Source organism: Dryas octopetala, chromosome 3 (assembly GCF_963921425.1).
Source record: "Dryas octopetala chromosome 3, drDryOcto1.1, whole genome shotgun sequence".
Taxonomy (NCBI): Eukaryota; Viridiplantae; Streptophyta; class Magnoliopsida; order Rosales; family Rosaceae; genus Dryas; species Dryas octopetala.
This window is the reverse complement of record NC_141368.1, coordinates 14142355-14159081: the sequence shown is the minus strand read 5'-3', so window position 1 is coordinate 14159081 and position 16727 is coordinate 14142355. Positions and strand designations below refer to the sequence as shown.

General features: G+C 36.0%; 2 protein-coding genes across 2 annotated transcripts; one reads left to right on the top strand and one right to left on the bottom strand.

Moving 5' to 3' along the window:
- Positions 1 to 3092: 3092 nt before the first annotated feature.
- On the bottom strand, positions 3093 to 6210 carry LOC147291177 (putative pectinesterase/pectinesterase inhibitor 51). The gene is made up of 2 exons (XM_086234658.1): positions 4768 to 6210; positions 3093 to 3882 (listed from the first exon to the last, which is right to left on the bottom strand). The coding sequence occupies exons 1-2, from the start codon at positions 5816 to 5818 to the stop codon at positions 3200 to 3202; spliced, it is 1734 nt and encodes a 577-aa protein (XP_086090784.1). The 5' UTR covers positions 5819 to 6210; the 3' UTR covers positions 3093 to 3199.
- Positions 6211 to 12361: 6151 nt separating this feature from the next.
- LOC147291176 (uncharacterized) lies at positions 12362 to 16315 on the top strand. Its single transcript, XM_086234659.1, has 5 exons — positions 12362 to 12620; positions 12738 to 12787; positions 13252 to 13357; positions 13442 to 13500; positions 15921 to 16315. The coding sequence occupies exons 1-5, from the start codon at positions 12468 to 12470 to the stop codon at positions 15970 to 15972; spliced, it is 420 nt and encodes a 139-aa protein (XP_086090785.1). The 5' UTR covers positions 12362 to 12467; the 3' UTR covers positions 15973 to 16315.
- The last annotated feature ends 412 nt before the right edge of the window (positions 16316 to 16727 follow it).

Sequence of the window (16727 nt, the reverse complement as noted above, 5' to 3'; positions counted from 1 at the left end):
AAAAAACCAAAAAGGGATAAAAGAAACACAGCTCCTCAACTCAAAAGCACCCATCAGAAAATGAGCTGTTTACTGAGTTCCACAATCCAAACCCAAAGTACTCTTTAACGTGGTCAAAGAGAACCCACGACAAATAGAATACAACAAATTAAGGACATTTTTGTAGAAAAAAATAAAAGAAAAAGAAACCCAAATGGCTTCTATACGGTGATTAATATCAGTTATATATAGAAATTATTAATATTTTACACTCGCTATTTCCAACTCAAATGCAAAACAAAAAGATGAAAAAAAAAAAAATACAAGTATATATCAAGAACTCACATACATCAGAAGTGCAATATAAAAGAAAAAAATGAACTGACAAATTAATTTGCTTAAATTCTCCTAAAGAAAGAAAGGAATGAAATCAGAATATATTGTGTCTATGTTCTTTTTTTTTTTTGATTTTTTTTTTTGGCCAGCTTGTTCTTTGTGACTAATTAGTTTTAAGCTGGATAAAATGAGAAATCAGAATATATTGGATGGAAAATGACAATATTATTAAGCTGGATAAGCCATAACATCATTATCAGTGACCAACTAGTGAAGAGAGCCACTCCCGCCCTTTTCCAACCTGAAATAGTAAAAAAGAAAACCCAGAACATGCAAAAGACAACATGTTTTCTAATCTCAGCCTAAGGATTCAGCAGGCCCACCAGCTGAAGGCCCATCGACCACTCGGCCCAGTACTCCAGAAAGTGTGAGATTCTTATTTCCACCCTCTCATCCTTTTCTTAACTCTGTTTAATTTGGTGTATATACTTCACTTGCTTAATTAGCACTATGAAATTAAGTTGTTGCTGTATGCATGTGTTTGTTATTCAATGGATTGGAATGTTGTAGTTGCAGGAAGGAGCAGAAGCAGAAGAAAAGGGTCCAAAATGGTATTCATGGTCGAACCTCAAATACTGGTTCCAAGGTGTACTACTGCTACTATTTCGGCATCTTTCCTTTGTCATCATCCAAAGATTTCAAAAAGAAATAATGAGAATCAAGAACTAAGACGGGGACAGTACGACTCCATAACAACATAGACACGTGTCTCCTGTCTTAATTCCCAAATATACTGTTTTTTTGTTAGTAGGTCGGAAGAGTTAAGATTTCTATCTTTTTCTTGTTTTTTTTTTTTTTAATTATTATGTCTACTTTTCAGCTTCTTTGTTAATGGGACGGAAGAGATAAGATTCCTTATCCTCGAATGTTTTTAAATTAGTTTTTTTAATATTCATGTCTTTATATATTAAGCATTCAAATAATAATACACATACAATATATATTATTAGAAATTTAGAACTAAGAACCTGAAAGCATTATCTAAGTTAATGCAGAGAAATTGTATTTAAGAGAGAGATCTTCCTTGGTTTCTGGTTTTTGCAACAACCCCTGTGGCCCTGTTGGTTCTTAATTATGGCGTTGGAACAGTTTGAACCAAACTTCCAGTTCCCGCTATGACCTCAAAAGACTGCTTGAGTATGCAGTTGATTGGTTTAATGCCAATGCAGTGGGTTTGAACAAACATACGAGAACCCAATTTTGGACCGGACCATGAATTGTACAAGTTTAAAGTCTGACATTATTTGAAACATGGTCTGTTCCTTTTCATAAAAAGGGATTAAGACTACTCAAAATGTGTAAGTTAGAGGAGAAAAATTAGGATTGCAGACAAAAAGTTGACAAAGAGATACAGACTTACAGTATAAAGTAACTTGAGCACAGGTTCAGAACCATATGGTGTCTGAGGCCAAAATGCAAGAGCCAAGAATGACAGATTTTGGTTGATTTTAATAAATACAGATGGAAGGAAGTGTGAGTAGAGCAATGGCTATCCCAATATGCAACACCCAAAAATTCATCCTCTGTCACCCATAGGACAATATCTTTAACTGAACTTTATTCCTTCTGAACATGGACCACCTGATTATTTCCACTAATCTGCTGCTTGTTTTCAGAGCCTGAATCAGAATTCTATATTTTCTAGACTAGGCTTTGCACACAAATTTTATCTCAATCTTAACACATAGAACATGGCCTTTCTATACTTCATGAAAGACGTAGAAATGCAGGTTTTCTTATGATGTTACAAGAGACAATAGGAGTAACTTGAACACAATTTTGACTTGTATTTTCCCCAAACAGCCAAATTTCTTCTAAAAAGCAACAGCAGCCACCATAATTTCAAACTATGTAGTCCCTCTGAAATGTGAAAATGTGATCTGCATATTGAATGAGTAATACCAGTAATAAAGCAATAAAATAATGTTACCCTCAGGCCTCACCTCAACCACTAAAGTTCTGATATCCTCAAGCCAAGAATAAGAGAGTAATAACACCTATGATGAATTTATCAGCTCAACTAAGCCTTCTCCCAAATGCAATGGCTGTAGGCTAAAAGGAATCAAATGGAAGCCACTCTATCAAAGCAGGGTTTAAGACCAAACTACGTCGGATTATAGGCTCACCAGTCACCACACTTCCACTACACCACTCTGAATATTCATCCATTCATCCAATGTTTTATATGCATTTTGTTATTTTCATATCTTTATTTTATACAGGCATTTGAACACTTCCAATTTGAACTAATCTAATCCTAATAAAACAAAACAAAAAATGCTCATCAGTTCCATCGAATTGAATTAATCTGTTCTATGCTCATCACTTCCAATTTTATGTACAATCCATCGAATTGAAATGTTCTTTATATTTCCATGTGCTCATCAGGCATGCTAAATAAAATCCATCAATTCGAATTAATCGTTCCAGATAAGATTGGCATGAGTTTTATTGACAAAGAAGAAATATTATCAGCCTTCATTCTCAATCAACCCAGATAACTTGCTCACTTTCCTACTTTCTTTTATTTTCAGACAAATATCTTTCAGCTTGTTCAACGAATGTGACTTAAGGTTGAAACATCTTCATCCATCCCATAAACTTTTCTTAGATGATGTGCTGTAGTGTACCATACTCATTACTCATTCAAATCTCATATGCTGATCAGAAATGGAGATATATAAAAGAGGGCACCACATAAGAATCAATGTTATAAGGACTGATAAAAACTTCATCAATATACTTCCACTAATGTATCGAGTTCTTAGTGCACTCACTAGTTAAAATATGTTATTTGAAAAGGGTTTGAAATTCCCCCTAATTTTCATATTGTTGAAATCCACTCATCTCCCTGAATAAAATTCTGCACAGAATATGAATTAACATGCTCAGATGGGATCTTGCTACTCCATGTCACTCTCTTTGACAAGTCAGACCCTGGTCCAGAATTCCCAGATTCTCCATAGAAAAGTGTTTTCAAAGCAAAATTACCAGACCAAGGCATCCACCCAGTGGGTGTAATAAGAGTTTCCATTTTACAATTTATGAAAACTGTCCTTGAATATTCCTTCCATGGCCTCCCTAAGAAGTTTTTGTGTACTTGGGGCTTGCTATAATATAATTTCATGTATTCTTCAGTGCCATTGATCAAGCAATTTTGAAATACAAAACCTGTTGATTGTGCAGGGTCTGTTCTGCCATGGGCTGTGATGGCATTGTTTTCACCTTTCTCGGGTTTGAGTTGTCGGGGAGCAACAAGAATGGTGCAGTCCTGGAAAATCGAAGCTGAGTTCCCGAAGATGAAATCCACATTGCCTTGGATGGTGCATGATTTGTAGAGTTGGCGGTTGCCGTTTGCATAGAGAGTGTCCTGATTTCCTAAGAACTCACAGTTCTCAATCACAGATAAATCACTGTCTGATCTGAAAGCCACTGCTTGGTGGGCATCAGGACCTGCTGTGTTCTGGAATGTGAGACCACTGGCCATGAACCTATCACCAAGAATTCCTGTCACATATAATATTAACAAACAATCAGTATACTGAGGACTTTTACCTTTCATTGCATTGTTATCATATTTTTTGTTTTGTTTATTATCCAACTGACCAACTGTTTTGGGTATTTTTCTTTTTGATACACGAGGGCAATTTCAATATCAGGGTATGATTTCAATGACAAAAGATTATCAAGTGCAGGCTGTGCAGCAACAACCAATTGTGATAATTAAAAAAAAGGATAAGAAAAAGACAACGGCCTCACTAAAACAATGACATTATTATTTTTTAAACAAGATCTAAAAGAATGACATAATAAAGAATTCTACATCTAGTCACGTATCATATTGTACTGTTACTATAGAGCTAATCACATGTGACTATGTGAGTCCCATTTAACGTGATAAAGACTAACTCACATGGCACCACTCATGCCGGTTATGCCGAGTTCCCCATACTCTACGATTACATGGGGTGGGGCCACACCACAAGAGTCTGGTCAAGCATACACTGCACCCATACTCTACAATTACGTGCTGGTGGGGCCACATCAGAATTGTGTGATCCACCATGCACGACATTTTCCACGACGACCAAGTTGACCTCTAATGTTCTAAAATTAAAAAATTCAACCAAAACGACTGACCACAAAAAAAAAAAAAAAAAAAACCAAAATCCAACGCTATTTGCAAGTTTGTAACATTGACTCCATTAAATTAGAGCACCCAATTTTAAAAAGGTAAATTTTACTTAAAATATGCATGCGCATGTGCACTATTTACATGTTATATGTGTGATGTGTCAGCATCATATATTCTAAGAATTTGATGATGTATGTGAACGTAATCTCTGATTAACAAAATGCAAAAAATGATGCAATGCAAATGTAACTACTTACCGACCGTGGCGGAGTTGTAGGTGGAGACCCCGGGCTGGCCCGCATTCAACGACCCGGTAATTACCGTTTTGCCCATCCCATCCCCCAAGAACACCACGTTCCGCTTCTCTAAGGGCACCCTCACGGTCTCCTCGTACACCCCAGCCTTTATACGAATCACGAACCTCTTCCCTCCCGCCTCCAAGTTATCCGGTGCTTCATCCACCGCCTCCTGCACCGTCCTGCGACACTCCTCCCCCTTCTCCTTACACACCGTCACGTCCGCCTTCAAATTCTCCGGAACCCCGCCTGGAAACCCCTGGGTCGGGTCGGAGGGTTCGACCCTCTCCCAGAACCCGTCTCGCTCGGTTTTCGGTGGGCCCCAGGATTTGGTATCGTTCCCGAAGTTGTCGTACGAGAACATCATGCTGAGCGCGTTGGATGAGTGGGGGATCAGCTGCGTGTCAAAAAACGACATCGTTTCGTTCACCATTTTGGTGTCGTTGGCGTACTTGAGCCCCGACCAGCAGGCGTAGTGGTAGAGCAGCGCGGCGCTCATGGCGGCACGTGCGGACTTGGACCGGTCACGTGACAGGCCGTCGGTAGCGAGGGAGATGCGGTACTCGGAGTTGTGGAGGACGTCGAGGCAGTTGTTGGCGGCGGTCGTGCGGTTTTTGTTCCCCACGGAGGCGTCACGGATTTCCGTGACCATGCGCTGCGCGGTTTTGAGGCCGTCGGATGAGACCCGGATGGCGAGCTGGATGGTTTGGACCGGGGTCGGGTTGGGGGGCGGGTCGGGTTGGGTGTTAAGTAATTGGGCTAGGGAGGTTTGGCACACGGATGGGAAGCGCGTGGCCTTGCATGCTGCTTGGATCTGAGGTGGGGTGGTGAAGGGATGGTTGTTGTGGTGGCGGGAGGCGGAGGAGAGTGAGAGGAAGAGAGCGAGGGAGAGGAGAGAGAGGAAGAGAAGGGAGGCCATGGAGATGATGAGGAGGAATTTGGGTGAGCATTTTGAGAGTGAGGTGGTGATGGGTTTTATGGGTTTTCTTGAATGGGTGGTGGTGGACGTCATTGGCTCATTTGGGTGCGTAATTAATTAATGACCCAATTTAGCAATTTGGAAGGTAGTGATTTCGGTGGTTTTCTCGGATTTGTGTCTTAATTTTGGAGAGAGAGAGAGAGAGGAGGATGACAGAGAAGCGGTAATGGACATAAGTCACGAGGGAAAAAGAAGCAACTCACGGGTGGGTGTTGGTGACTGGTGAGTGGGTTTGGTTTGGTTTACGGGCACTAGTGTATAGTGCTGTCTGTCACGGATTCAACAGAATTCATTTGATGAGTGATTGGAAGATCAATTTGGAAGGAAAGGAAGCCATCGGCTGACATTACGCTATTTTTTGGTGAGATCTGGGTTCATGTTGTTGAGAACGATGATGTTCCAGGAAAGTTCCAGGGGATATTCTCTAATGTTGACTTAAAACTTAAAAGCTTTTCTAATTAGTTACTGTTTTGCTTCCAATTTAACAATAAATTTGATGCCTCAAAGGTTCGTTTATGTTTAGTCAAAAAGAAAAAAATAATAATTAAAGGTTCGTTTATGTCTTAATTTGTCTACCCATAGATGGGATTTTATGTTAAGCTTTTTCATTGTTTTTTGTATCATTTTTATATGTTATATTTTGTCGATAGTAATTTAATTTCCTTACTTAAATTAGTATAGGTGAATAAATTTCATAAGTTATGGGATTTAAATCGAGAGGTTGAAACCCATAATTATGGAATTTGAATTTCAAAAATCGTTGGACCCAAATTCCACAAATAATGGCATTTAAATACTAGAGGTAATTTTGGAATCAAAAAATTAGATGTGGTATGGTATTTAAAAAATTAAAGCTACAGGATTTTTAGATTTTACTCTAAAATGGATTCAAATAAAAAGGATCTCTGATTCTTGCTTTTATTAATTAGTGCCTAATTTTAAACACCCTACTTATCAAAAAAATTTGTCTAAACCCCCACCCATCTATAAACTCTTTCAAAATCCCCTAAAACTTATAATTCTAAATTACCCTTCTGACGCATGCTGACGCGCGCTGACGCATGCTGACGTCACTGTAACTGTATTTTGGTGAAACTGTTTTTTTTTTTTTTTTTTTGAATTGAAGTTTTTGCTAAAACTCAATATTTCACTAAAACTAAAATCAAACACTGAAATTGAATTTCATTACACTAAAACTGAATTTCAAAAATTCAGTTACACTGAAACTGAATTTCAAGAATTCAATTACACTGAAACTGAATTTCATAAATTCAGTTACACTAAATTGAAGAATTCAGTTATGAATTCACTTACTGAAACTGAATTAAGTGATAAAACAATTACACCTCGACTAAAATGCAATTACACCTTAATTAAAAAACAATTACACCTTTACTAAAACAATTACACTTCACTAAAACAGTTACACCTTTACTGAATTCCGTTTCACTAAAGAACAACCTTATAAAAAAAAAAACCAACAATACAACAAGTCATTGAGATGAGAGGAGTAGCCAACAATACAACGTCGTCCGATCACCTCACGCGCGACGAGTACACGACAGTCGCCACTGCCTCGATCTGTTTCTACCTGCAAATTTGATTCATCATATTTCAGAACCATAATTTCATTCAAAGTTCATTTAAAACTCATGTTTCACGAACTGAAACTGTTTCAAGAACTGAAACTGTTTCAAGAACTGAAACTGTTTCACGAACTGAAACTGTTTAATAAATAAATTAAGTAAATTTGTATATACTTATAAATCAATTAAAAAACCCACATTTCTATCCGATTAACATAATTAAGCTAGAACTGAATTTGGGGTGAAACTGAATTTCACAAATTGATTTATAAGTATATACAAATTTACTTAATTTATTGATTAAACAGTTTCAGTTCGTGAAACAGTTTCACGAACTGAAACTGTTTAATTTCAAGAATTTCACAAATTGATTCACAAAATCTATTTCGCAAACTGTACATTTAAAAAATGTTTGTGAATCAATTTCACAATCAGATTTCACAACATTTCACAAATAGTTTACAAACATACTTACAAATCAGTTCACAAATATACTTATAAATCAGATTCACAAGAATTTCAATCTCATTATCTAAATCAAAGAATTGATTTAACAAACATAAAGAACTCAGAGAGATGAGCATTTTCATACCAAAATCTTAACCATGGGTGGTCGGAGCCGCCGAATTCCGAGAGTGGCAGCAGCGGAGGTTGGGGTTTTCAAATTAGGGCTTTTGAAATTCGAGGCAATTGAACACAAATTTGTATACCAGTAGAGAGAGAATGTCGAGGGGAGAAGAATGGGACCGGAACCACTTCAATCCGCCGTCGGAATCGCCGGCAATGGCGGCGGTAAGTCTTGGACCTTCTCGGAGTTGATTCGCCGTCCACGGTGGTCAGTTGGAGAATCGGAGACCACCATCACACTCACCACGTCGAGAGGAAGCTTCTGGAAGTGGAGAGCAGCTGCGACGTCGCCGGAATCGCGAAGTCACCGCCGGAGATGACGATCGGACTTCGGGCTGCATTTGGTTTTCTGTGGATTTTATGGGAAAGAAAAGGCCATGAATAGATAGAAGAGGAAGAGGCGAGAAGAACCCAACCGGTCCGACACCTCGTCGCCGCCGGAATTGACGGATCGCCGGCGAGAGAGCTCAGATCTGCTTAGACCCGATCTGGCGTCGACGTTTAGTTTCACGGCACGTGGAGGGCATAGGGAGGAAGAGGAAGGAGAGGCGAGTGTGATGGGACCGGTCTCGCCGGCAACCGTCGCCAGACGGCGGCGCACGCGCCGGCGACAGCAGCGGGGAGAGAGAGAGAGAGAGAGACGCAGAGGGGAGAGAGGCAACAGATAGGAGAGAGAGAGAGAGAGAGAGAGAGAGAGAGAGAGAGAGAGAGAGAGAGAGAGTATTAGTTGGCTGAAAATGAAAATAAAACAAAAGGGGTAAAACTGGAAAATTAAAATATGGGGAGTCAAAGTTGACTGGGTATTAGTTGACTAGGGGGTTTAGGAAAATATTAAGTGTAAGATTGGGGGTTATAAGAGAGTTAGATTTTGGGTGGAGGTTATGAGAGATTTTATCTCTAACTAGGGGGTTTATAATTATTAACATTTTATTAATTGCAAATAGAATGACATCATTGTTATTTTCTATTAGCAACTAAATTTCATATACTAAGGTGAGATTTCCAACATAAATTTCAAGATTGTCCTTCTTATATGAGAGTGCAATAGTAATTGAATTTCATTTTTGTGTATGTATGTTTTCTTTTAAGTAAATATTTGATAACTGTACTCTACACATTGTATTATTATTCTACCTAATATTTGTTATGTTAAAAAAATCCACCACAAATTTTTAAAATAGCAAATTACAAATAAGTCAATAAATAATTTGCAAATTACAAAAAGACCAATATATAATTTGCTATCTCATTTTAGTCAATCATATAATTTGAAAAATTACATTTTAGTCAATAACTCTGTGGATCCTAGCCCATTAATGATTTTTTTTAGTTTATTTTATCTTTTTGCCCACAAACTATTGTTTTAATTTTGATAATTACGTTTTGGTCAATAGGTGTGGGTCTCTGCCCATTGTCACATAAATACTAAAGAAGACACTATCACACATATACTGAAACAGATACTATCACAAAGATACTGAAATAGACACTGTCAATTTACTAAAACAGACATTGTCACACAGATATTAAAACAGATTTATAGTATCTATTTCAGTATATGTGTGATTGTATTTGTTTTAGTATATGTGTGACATTGATACTGAAACAGACACTGTCACACAGATATTGAAACAAACACTGTCACATAGATACTGAAATATACACTATCACATATACTGAAACAGACACTGTCACACAGATACTAAAACATACACTGTCAATTTATTGAAACAAACACTGTCATACAGATACTGAAACAGATTTATAGTATCTATTTTCAATATATGTGTGACAGTATCTGTTTTATTAGACATTATCACACAGATACTGAAACAAACACTGTCACATAGATACTGAAATAGACACTGTCACATATACTAAAACAGACATTGTCATACAGATACTGAAACAAATTTATAGTATCTATTTCAGTATATGTGTGACAATATCTATTTTAGTATATGTGTGACATTATCAGTTTTCAGTATTTGTGTGACAGTATTTGTTTAGGTTTTTACAAATACTGAAAATCATTATCTGTTTAGGTTTTTATAGATACTGATTTTCAGTATCTGTCACATAATTATTGATTTCAAATCAGTAACTGTCACACAGTGTCTAATATGTTACACGTTGCTACAAGTAAAAAAAAGGAGAAATGGGAAAAAAAAAAAAAGTTACACGTTGCTACAGGTAAAAAAAGGAGAAAGGGGAAAAAAAAAAAGTTACACGTTTCTGTAGGTAAAAAAGGAGAAAGGGAAAGAAAATGTTGTTGACCTTTACTTTGGACATATGTCAGTTTCTGGTTAGTTGTTGACATTTTTGTTATTTTTCAAAATTATGATATATTGCTGACATCATCGATAGGTAAGCATTGATTGACCTTTTTTGTAATTTATTAAAATTTTTATACGTTAGTTAGTGATGTTAGTGACAGTGGTTGTAATTTGTAATTTTTGTTATGTCTTATTTTGTAAAATTCATAATTTCATTTATTACAAATAGGTCAATGGTGACTATTTTGAAATTTAGGAAAATATTTATTGACCTATTTGTAATTTTGAAATGTTTTATTGACTTATTTGTAATTAGCTCTTTTTAAAATAATAAGTAAATACACATTATAAATGTAGAGTTGTTGAAACTACAGGGCAGATTAATTGATGTGATCCGTCCAAAACCTCGAAGCTAAACCCTAACCAATGAGAATAGTGTCATATTGATTAGTATATATTTACCAATCGATTCGTTGCACGCTAAGTTTGACAAATCATTGTAACTACCACTCGGAATTATTGTCACTATCAATCAATAACAATTTATTTATTTTTTTGTCAATAAACAGTAATAATGATTGCTACTCTCAAATAATTACATATTGTAATTAAAAAATAGCAAGTCACAAATTAGGGTGAATGTGACTCCATAAACTTGTACTTTTGTGTTTTATGTGGTTTATTCATTTTCAACATGTTTATGCAATAAAAAGACAAAAAGTACTTTTATCAATATCATTCTTACGCAATCTTGATAGTGACAATTAAAAAAAAATATATATATATAGAAGATGTTGATCTAATTGATATGATTAATTGAATAATTAAAAAGAGGGCTGGCTTAATATGCATTGTTGCGCATATGCTGACTTATCCCCTTATTTTTCTATTTTGGCTTAGAAAGTAAAAAACATTTTGTTTTTTAAGAATACTTAATAAACAAATCTTCGTATTTGAAAATGTATGGGATAACTCAATTGGAAGGACTATTGAATTGCCCCATTTCCATCCAAGTTCATGTCCCTTCCCTCTTAATAAAAAAAAATATTATCTTAAGAAAACATAATAATAAACTAAATTTCATAATATCTACCAAAAAAAAAAAGCAAAACTCAATTTTACAACTCACAAGCCTTAGGCCTATTACAATGCACCGAATTATGTGACCCAAAATCCCAAAATGGGTCTCAAATGGGGAACTACTCCTCACTATGGGCCGAAGTTTGTGAGCCAAAATTTGTGTGATCCAGAAGTAGGGAATGGTGAGACCCAAAAATTGTGTGACCCAAAATCAAAAACGAGCCTACCCACGTGAGAAAAACATAGGAGAGAGGGAGGGAAGCTGACTAACGCAAGCCTTCACATTGTCAGCTGCTGCTTGCCTTCACACTACCTGGCTCGCGTGCACAACACCAACGGTCCAGATTAAAGAACTGTTGGTGGATATACGGTTCGGATTAAAGGACCATTGGTGGATATGCGGTCTGGATTAAAGCATCAATATTGTATGTGTGATCGTGATGAAAATAGGACACTGTGCCACTATTGTGTAAAAAGGGACCTGAAACTCCCAATACCCAAAGATCTAGAGTTGGTTCCATACACTTGCGGGAAAGACATTCAACCCTATGCCGATTATGAGGCCAAACCCGATATTTAATTTTGGAGAGGATATAAAAATGTTTACGTAAATCCTCGTGATTTGCCTGAGGCCACCTGTGGGAATAACTGAAGATTGTCGTGGATGCATTCCTTTGTTGTTGGGTGTTGATGTTGTTAATTTCATGTACTCATTCTAGTATTTAGTTGGTTTAGTGTGGTTTTTTTTAAATATTTGTCATCATTCATATCAAGATTGTCATCGTCATTCTAAATATATTTAATATTGACTTTATTTTAAAAATTTCATTAAAATAAAACTAATGATATAATTTTTATAATTATTTAAGTTTTAAATTATAAATTAAATATTACTTAATCAATTTAAATAAGTATACATAATGAATGAGAAATGAGTCACATCACTATTGGTTCTAAATGGGTCACAAAATTTGGGTCTCCCCATAGTAGGCCTTAGAAGAGGGAGCTATTAACTTGATCAATCACCTCCCAGCGAGCCCAAGTGACGTCGGGTGTCCGTGCAGCCCATCTCAAAGCTTGAAGAACTGAGAGAAAAGAGAGTGAATTTAGTGAATGATCATTGTTCTAAATTCGAAAAAAAAAAAGAAAAAAATGGCAAATAAAAAATCTTATTCTTGGTCTTCTTCACTGAGAATTCCAATTCTTTTAGTGTTGTTACTGTTATTGTCTCCCACAGTTCTCGCCAAGTCTCGTCGCCCAATCACTGTATGTCAAATTCCTCTATTTCGTAGCTTTCCTTGTATCTTTATCTGTCACTCTGGTTGTGGGTTTTTGTACTGATTTTGAGTTTTTGGTGGGTTTTTGTATGTGGGTACTTGACAGGATATTGAGACAAGGCAGAAGAGGAACCAGTGCTATGCTGATATTGAGAGGTAACCACCTCCTTCTCTCTTTTAATTTCACATTTACTATTTTCTTATTTTCGTGTTTGATGCCTGGAAAAGTTTGACAAAAACTTACAAAGAATTATGTAATTTTATTTGTTGAGGACTGGGATTTGTGATTATAGTGGAAATTAATTAAACCCCACCAAATATATTTGAGTTAGTTTAACTAGTCATATTATATAACAAGAAATTGTGCTTTTCTTAGTTTCATGAGTAAGCATATAGTCAAATTCAAACTGTATCGAGCAGGAACTTCTTGATACATCATTATATATGATATGATAAGACAAAGTTAATTTGAAGATCAGATTGACAGAGAAAGAAAAATCTTCCAATGGATGTAGAACATGTTGCATTAAAAGATGTGATAATGGATTGGCATGTGGGTTATTTCGTTTATAAATGTTTGGTGCTCTGATTCCTCCTTTGTGCCTTTACTATGGGAATAGCGGATTGTGGGGTTGGCAATGCAAGTCTTCTATGATAGCAAAGGAGAATTGTGCTTTGCGATGCCTTTCTCCAAATTGTTATGAGCTCATCTACGAGAATGATCCGGTAAGATGGACTTTATTAGACTGTCTGTTATTGGCTTGGACCTGTTACATTTTCTTATTTAATATGAATGTGTTTTCATTGTAGCTCGAAGAAGGAGAGAAAGATCTTCTTAGGGGCCAAGAGTTCAAGTACTGTATGTATAAGTAAGTTCCTCATCTTTATGTATATGAAATTTTATTGCTATTATGTTTCAGTTGATGCAAGTTGATGATTAATTTTGAGGATATCATAAGGACCGTGATTAAAAACTGTTGGTGTTACATTTCATTCCTGGAGTTCTAGAAGGGTTGAATTGTCAATACAAGAACTTTTCATGAACAAAGGATTTATCAACAGCGGAAACTGTGTTAATGCAAAAGTTTACTGGAAACATCACTCTCTGAGTTTTTTATTTCTTTCACAACGGACTTATTTTCATTAGGATAATTGGTTGGGAACTGTCAACTGTATTTCTAAGAAGGTGAAAAGTCAAGTCGTTATTGTTGAATGTAAGAATGGTAGTCCTGGCTGTTCTTATATCTGTATATAAATATAAACTTCGACATTCTTGCAATAGCATTTGCCAACATTAGGAAGACTGATTGGCTGATTGAAAGAGAAGTTTGATTTTGTTCTGCATTTTGATTTTTGCAGTTGAGTCTTGGGGCGCTTTAGGAACTTATTCTTGTATGGGTTTGCCTATTTTCTGGTCTTAATTAGCCTGTTGGCTATTTTATTTTTATCTATCTGATATAGAGACTTAGCCATGTTGTGTTGGGTTAACGATAATAATAGTTGACGACAGTTGTTGGGCCAGGAAATTATGATGAGATATAATGTTATGTTGAATAATAGCTTTTGTCAGACCATACTGACTTGGTATTAGTTTAGATTTGTTTGCATTCATAAAGATCCCCAACCTTATTGAGGAAGACGATCTGGGTATCAGTGTATCACTATCGTTTGGTTAATTTGTCAAGCCTCTTTTTCCCTTCTAAAACATTAGTTTACGATTCAGTGCTAATGGTGCTCATCAAAGTCAATCTCCATTATTTTGTGGTTTCTCAAGTTCTTCCAGCACCACCTTTTTATTCATTTGCACAATTTTTTTTTACTGGCAGCATCATCTAGCAAATAAAAAAGGATGTTATGTGTGCTTTGATCACTACATAGAATCAGATCAAATGGAGCAATAGAATAAGAGAGCTTTTGAGGGAGGTGCTTTCTTTACTGGAATTGAACGATAAGTTAGTGTGGTGGCTTTTTGAGTGGACTAGACAGATCCCTCTACTGCTTCTTCTACATATTCGTTTTTTGATATCCTTACGTTTCTTTTGTGTGTTTCTTGTATTCTTGGATAATGTCCCTTGGCATTCTTTTAATAAAAATCTTACTTAAAAGGTAAAAAGCAATAAGAATAACTGATCTGGAAGGTGAAAAGAAATAAAAAAAACCTGATCTGGACAAGGAATTTACTTTGGTTGGACAAGTTACACGAATCATCCTTATTTAGTGTGAGGAGATGAACCCTATTTTCACTTGTAATAGTAAGGTAGTAATCACAGTTGAGAATTAGAGATGATTTGTTGGCTGAGGAGTATGCCATCCATGCTTCTCTACTTACAAAGATGCTGAAAAAGTCATATTGGTAGAGTAAGTTCTCTTATTGTGGGATAATGGTACACTGCTGTCTTTTCTGGTATTTGGAAGCATTGAAGAAGCCAATGGAATTCAAAAGACTACCATTTTGAATTACTTTGTTGGTATATAGTGCAACAAGGAATATGCCGCCTGTAATTGATGTCATTTGTGCATCAGTTAGCACCACATAGCACTGAACTCATCCAATGTCTAATAGTGTCAAAAAGTTAGGGTATTTTTTCATTGAAAGTATAGATATGACCAGTCAAATCCAGATGAAAAATCCCCTTGATAATGAAGCTAGGAAAATAGTTAAACCAGGATATTGTGCTTTTATGTGATGATTGAGAATAACATGTCTGTTGGATGTAGAGGGGCCTTTGAGAATTGCCAGCAACATTTTCATTTTTTTCTTTACAAGAATAATATGCAACAAGTCAATTGTTTGAGCCACTTAAATTAGCATTTTAGTCGATTACAGTTTCTACAAAATACATGCCTGAGGGTGTGCCTTGGTAATAATTGAGTGAGCTGTAAGTCCTAAGTAGCCAGGCTCATAATTGGAATGTTTACTGCATAAGTTTCAACTTACCATCTGAATTGCTTTGTCTCTGCCTTTTTTGGGGTGCCTAATTAGCCAGGTTTATCCTGCAGGCATTTAGACCATGCTGGTTTTATCTGATTACTGTATTGGTGTCGTGAAAGTTGCTAGCTTTCTCCTCCCACCATTTCCTCCTCTCCTGTCAAACTTTTTGGTCATTTAATTATATATATATATATATATAAATTTTTTTTCTTGTCTTACAATTTTCCGTTGACTTCTTTTTTTGGTACACAATTTTCCACTGACATTAGAGGCATAGTTTACCTACATAAATAATCTCATTTGATGAATTACTTGGGGTCATTATGTAACTCTCTAGCATACATGTTGCCTTTGCAGGTTGTCTTTGGGCGAGAGCCTTGAGGGTATTAGGGGTTCATTTAATTATTGAGCCTTTGATTTCTCCTCCTCCCAGAAAAAGAAAAAGAAAAAAGAATATACGTAAGTAAAAAGGCTGACTTTCATTTTCCAGTCATCTCTTGGTTGTTCTCCGCTTGTGTTTGCTTGTAGCGGAATGATTTTACATGCAGAGCTGCAAATCAGGTCCAGGCTGTTCAGAATGTCTGGCACAGATGAATCAAACGACTTGTTTTCAGATTGATTTTTCATTCTCTTAGTATGGAAAATTAATAAGAGAAAGCAAACATGTCTATATTATGTTGACAAAAATGAAGCTGAATGTGTTGCTGTTACTCTTTTAATTTTAAAATGGAGGTTTTGTGTTTTGACTTTTACTTTAGGTAGTTGAACACTGTCTTTTGTTTTTGTTTATGCAATTATTAAACAATGTCAAATAATTAGGAATTCAGATGGTCTCAATTTGCTGATGGATTAATTTAAATAAATTGATATACATCCTGAACTACTAATTTACTGATTAGTATACTGAGACAAGTAGTTGGCATTGAGGTATTATTTAGTATATAGTCCCAGGAAAAAAGAAAATGTTATTTGGTAGAGTTTCTTGTTTATTTCTCCAACTATTTGCTTGAGAACAGCAAGGCTGCAGGGGTGTCTTTACTCATATTTCATTCCCTCTTATTTACTCTACACACCCTTCCTACTCAGGTAACGCAAATTAGGTTTTTGCTCAATTTACCCACCACTATATCAATTATACCCTTATTAACTCAAACCTACCAGTTA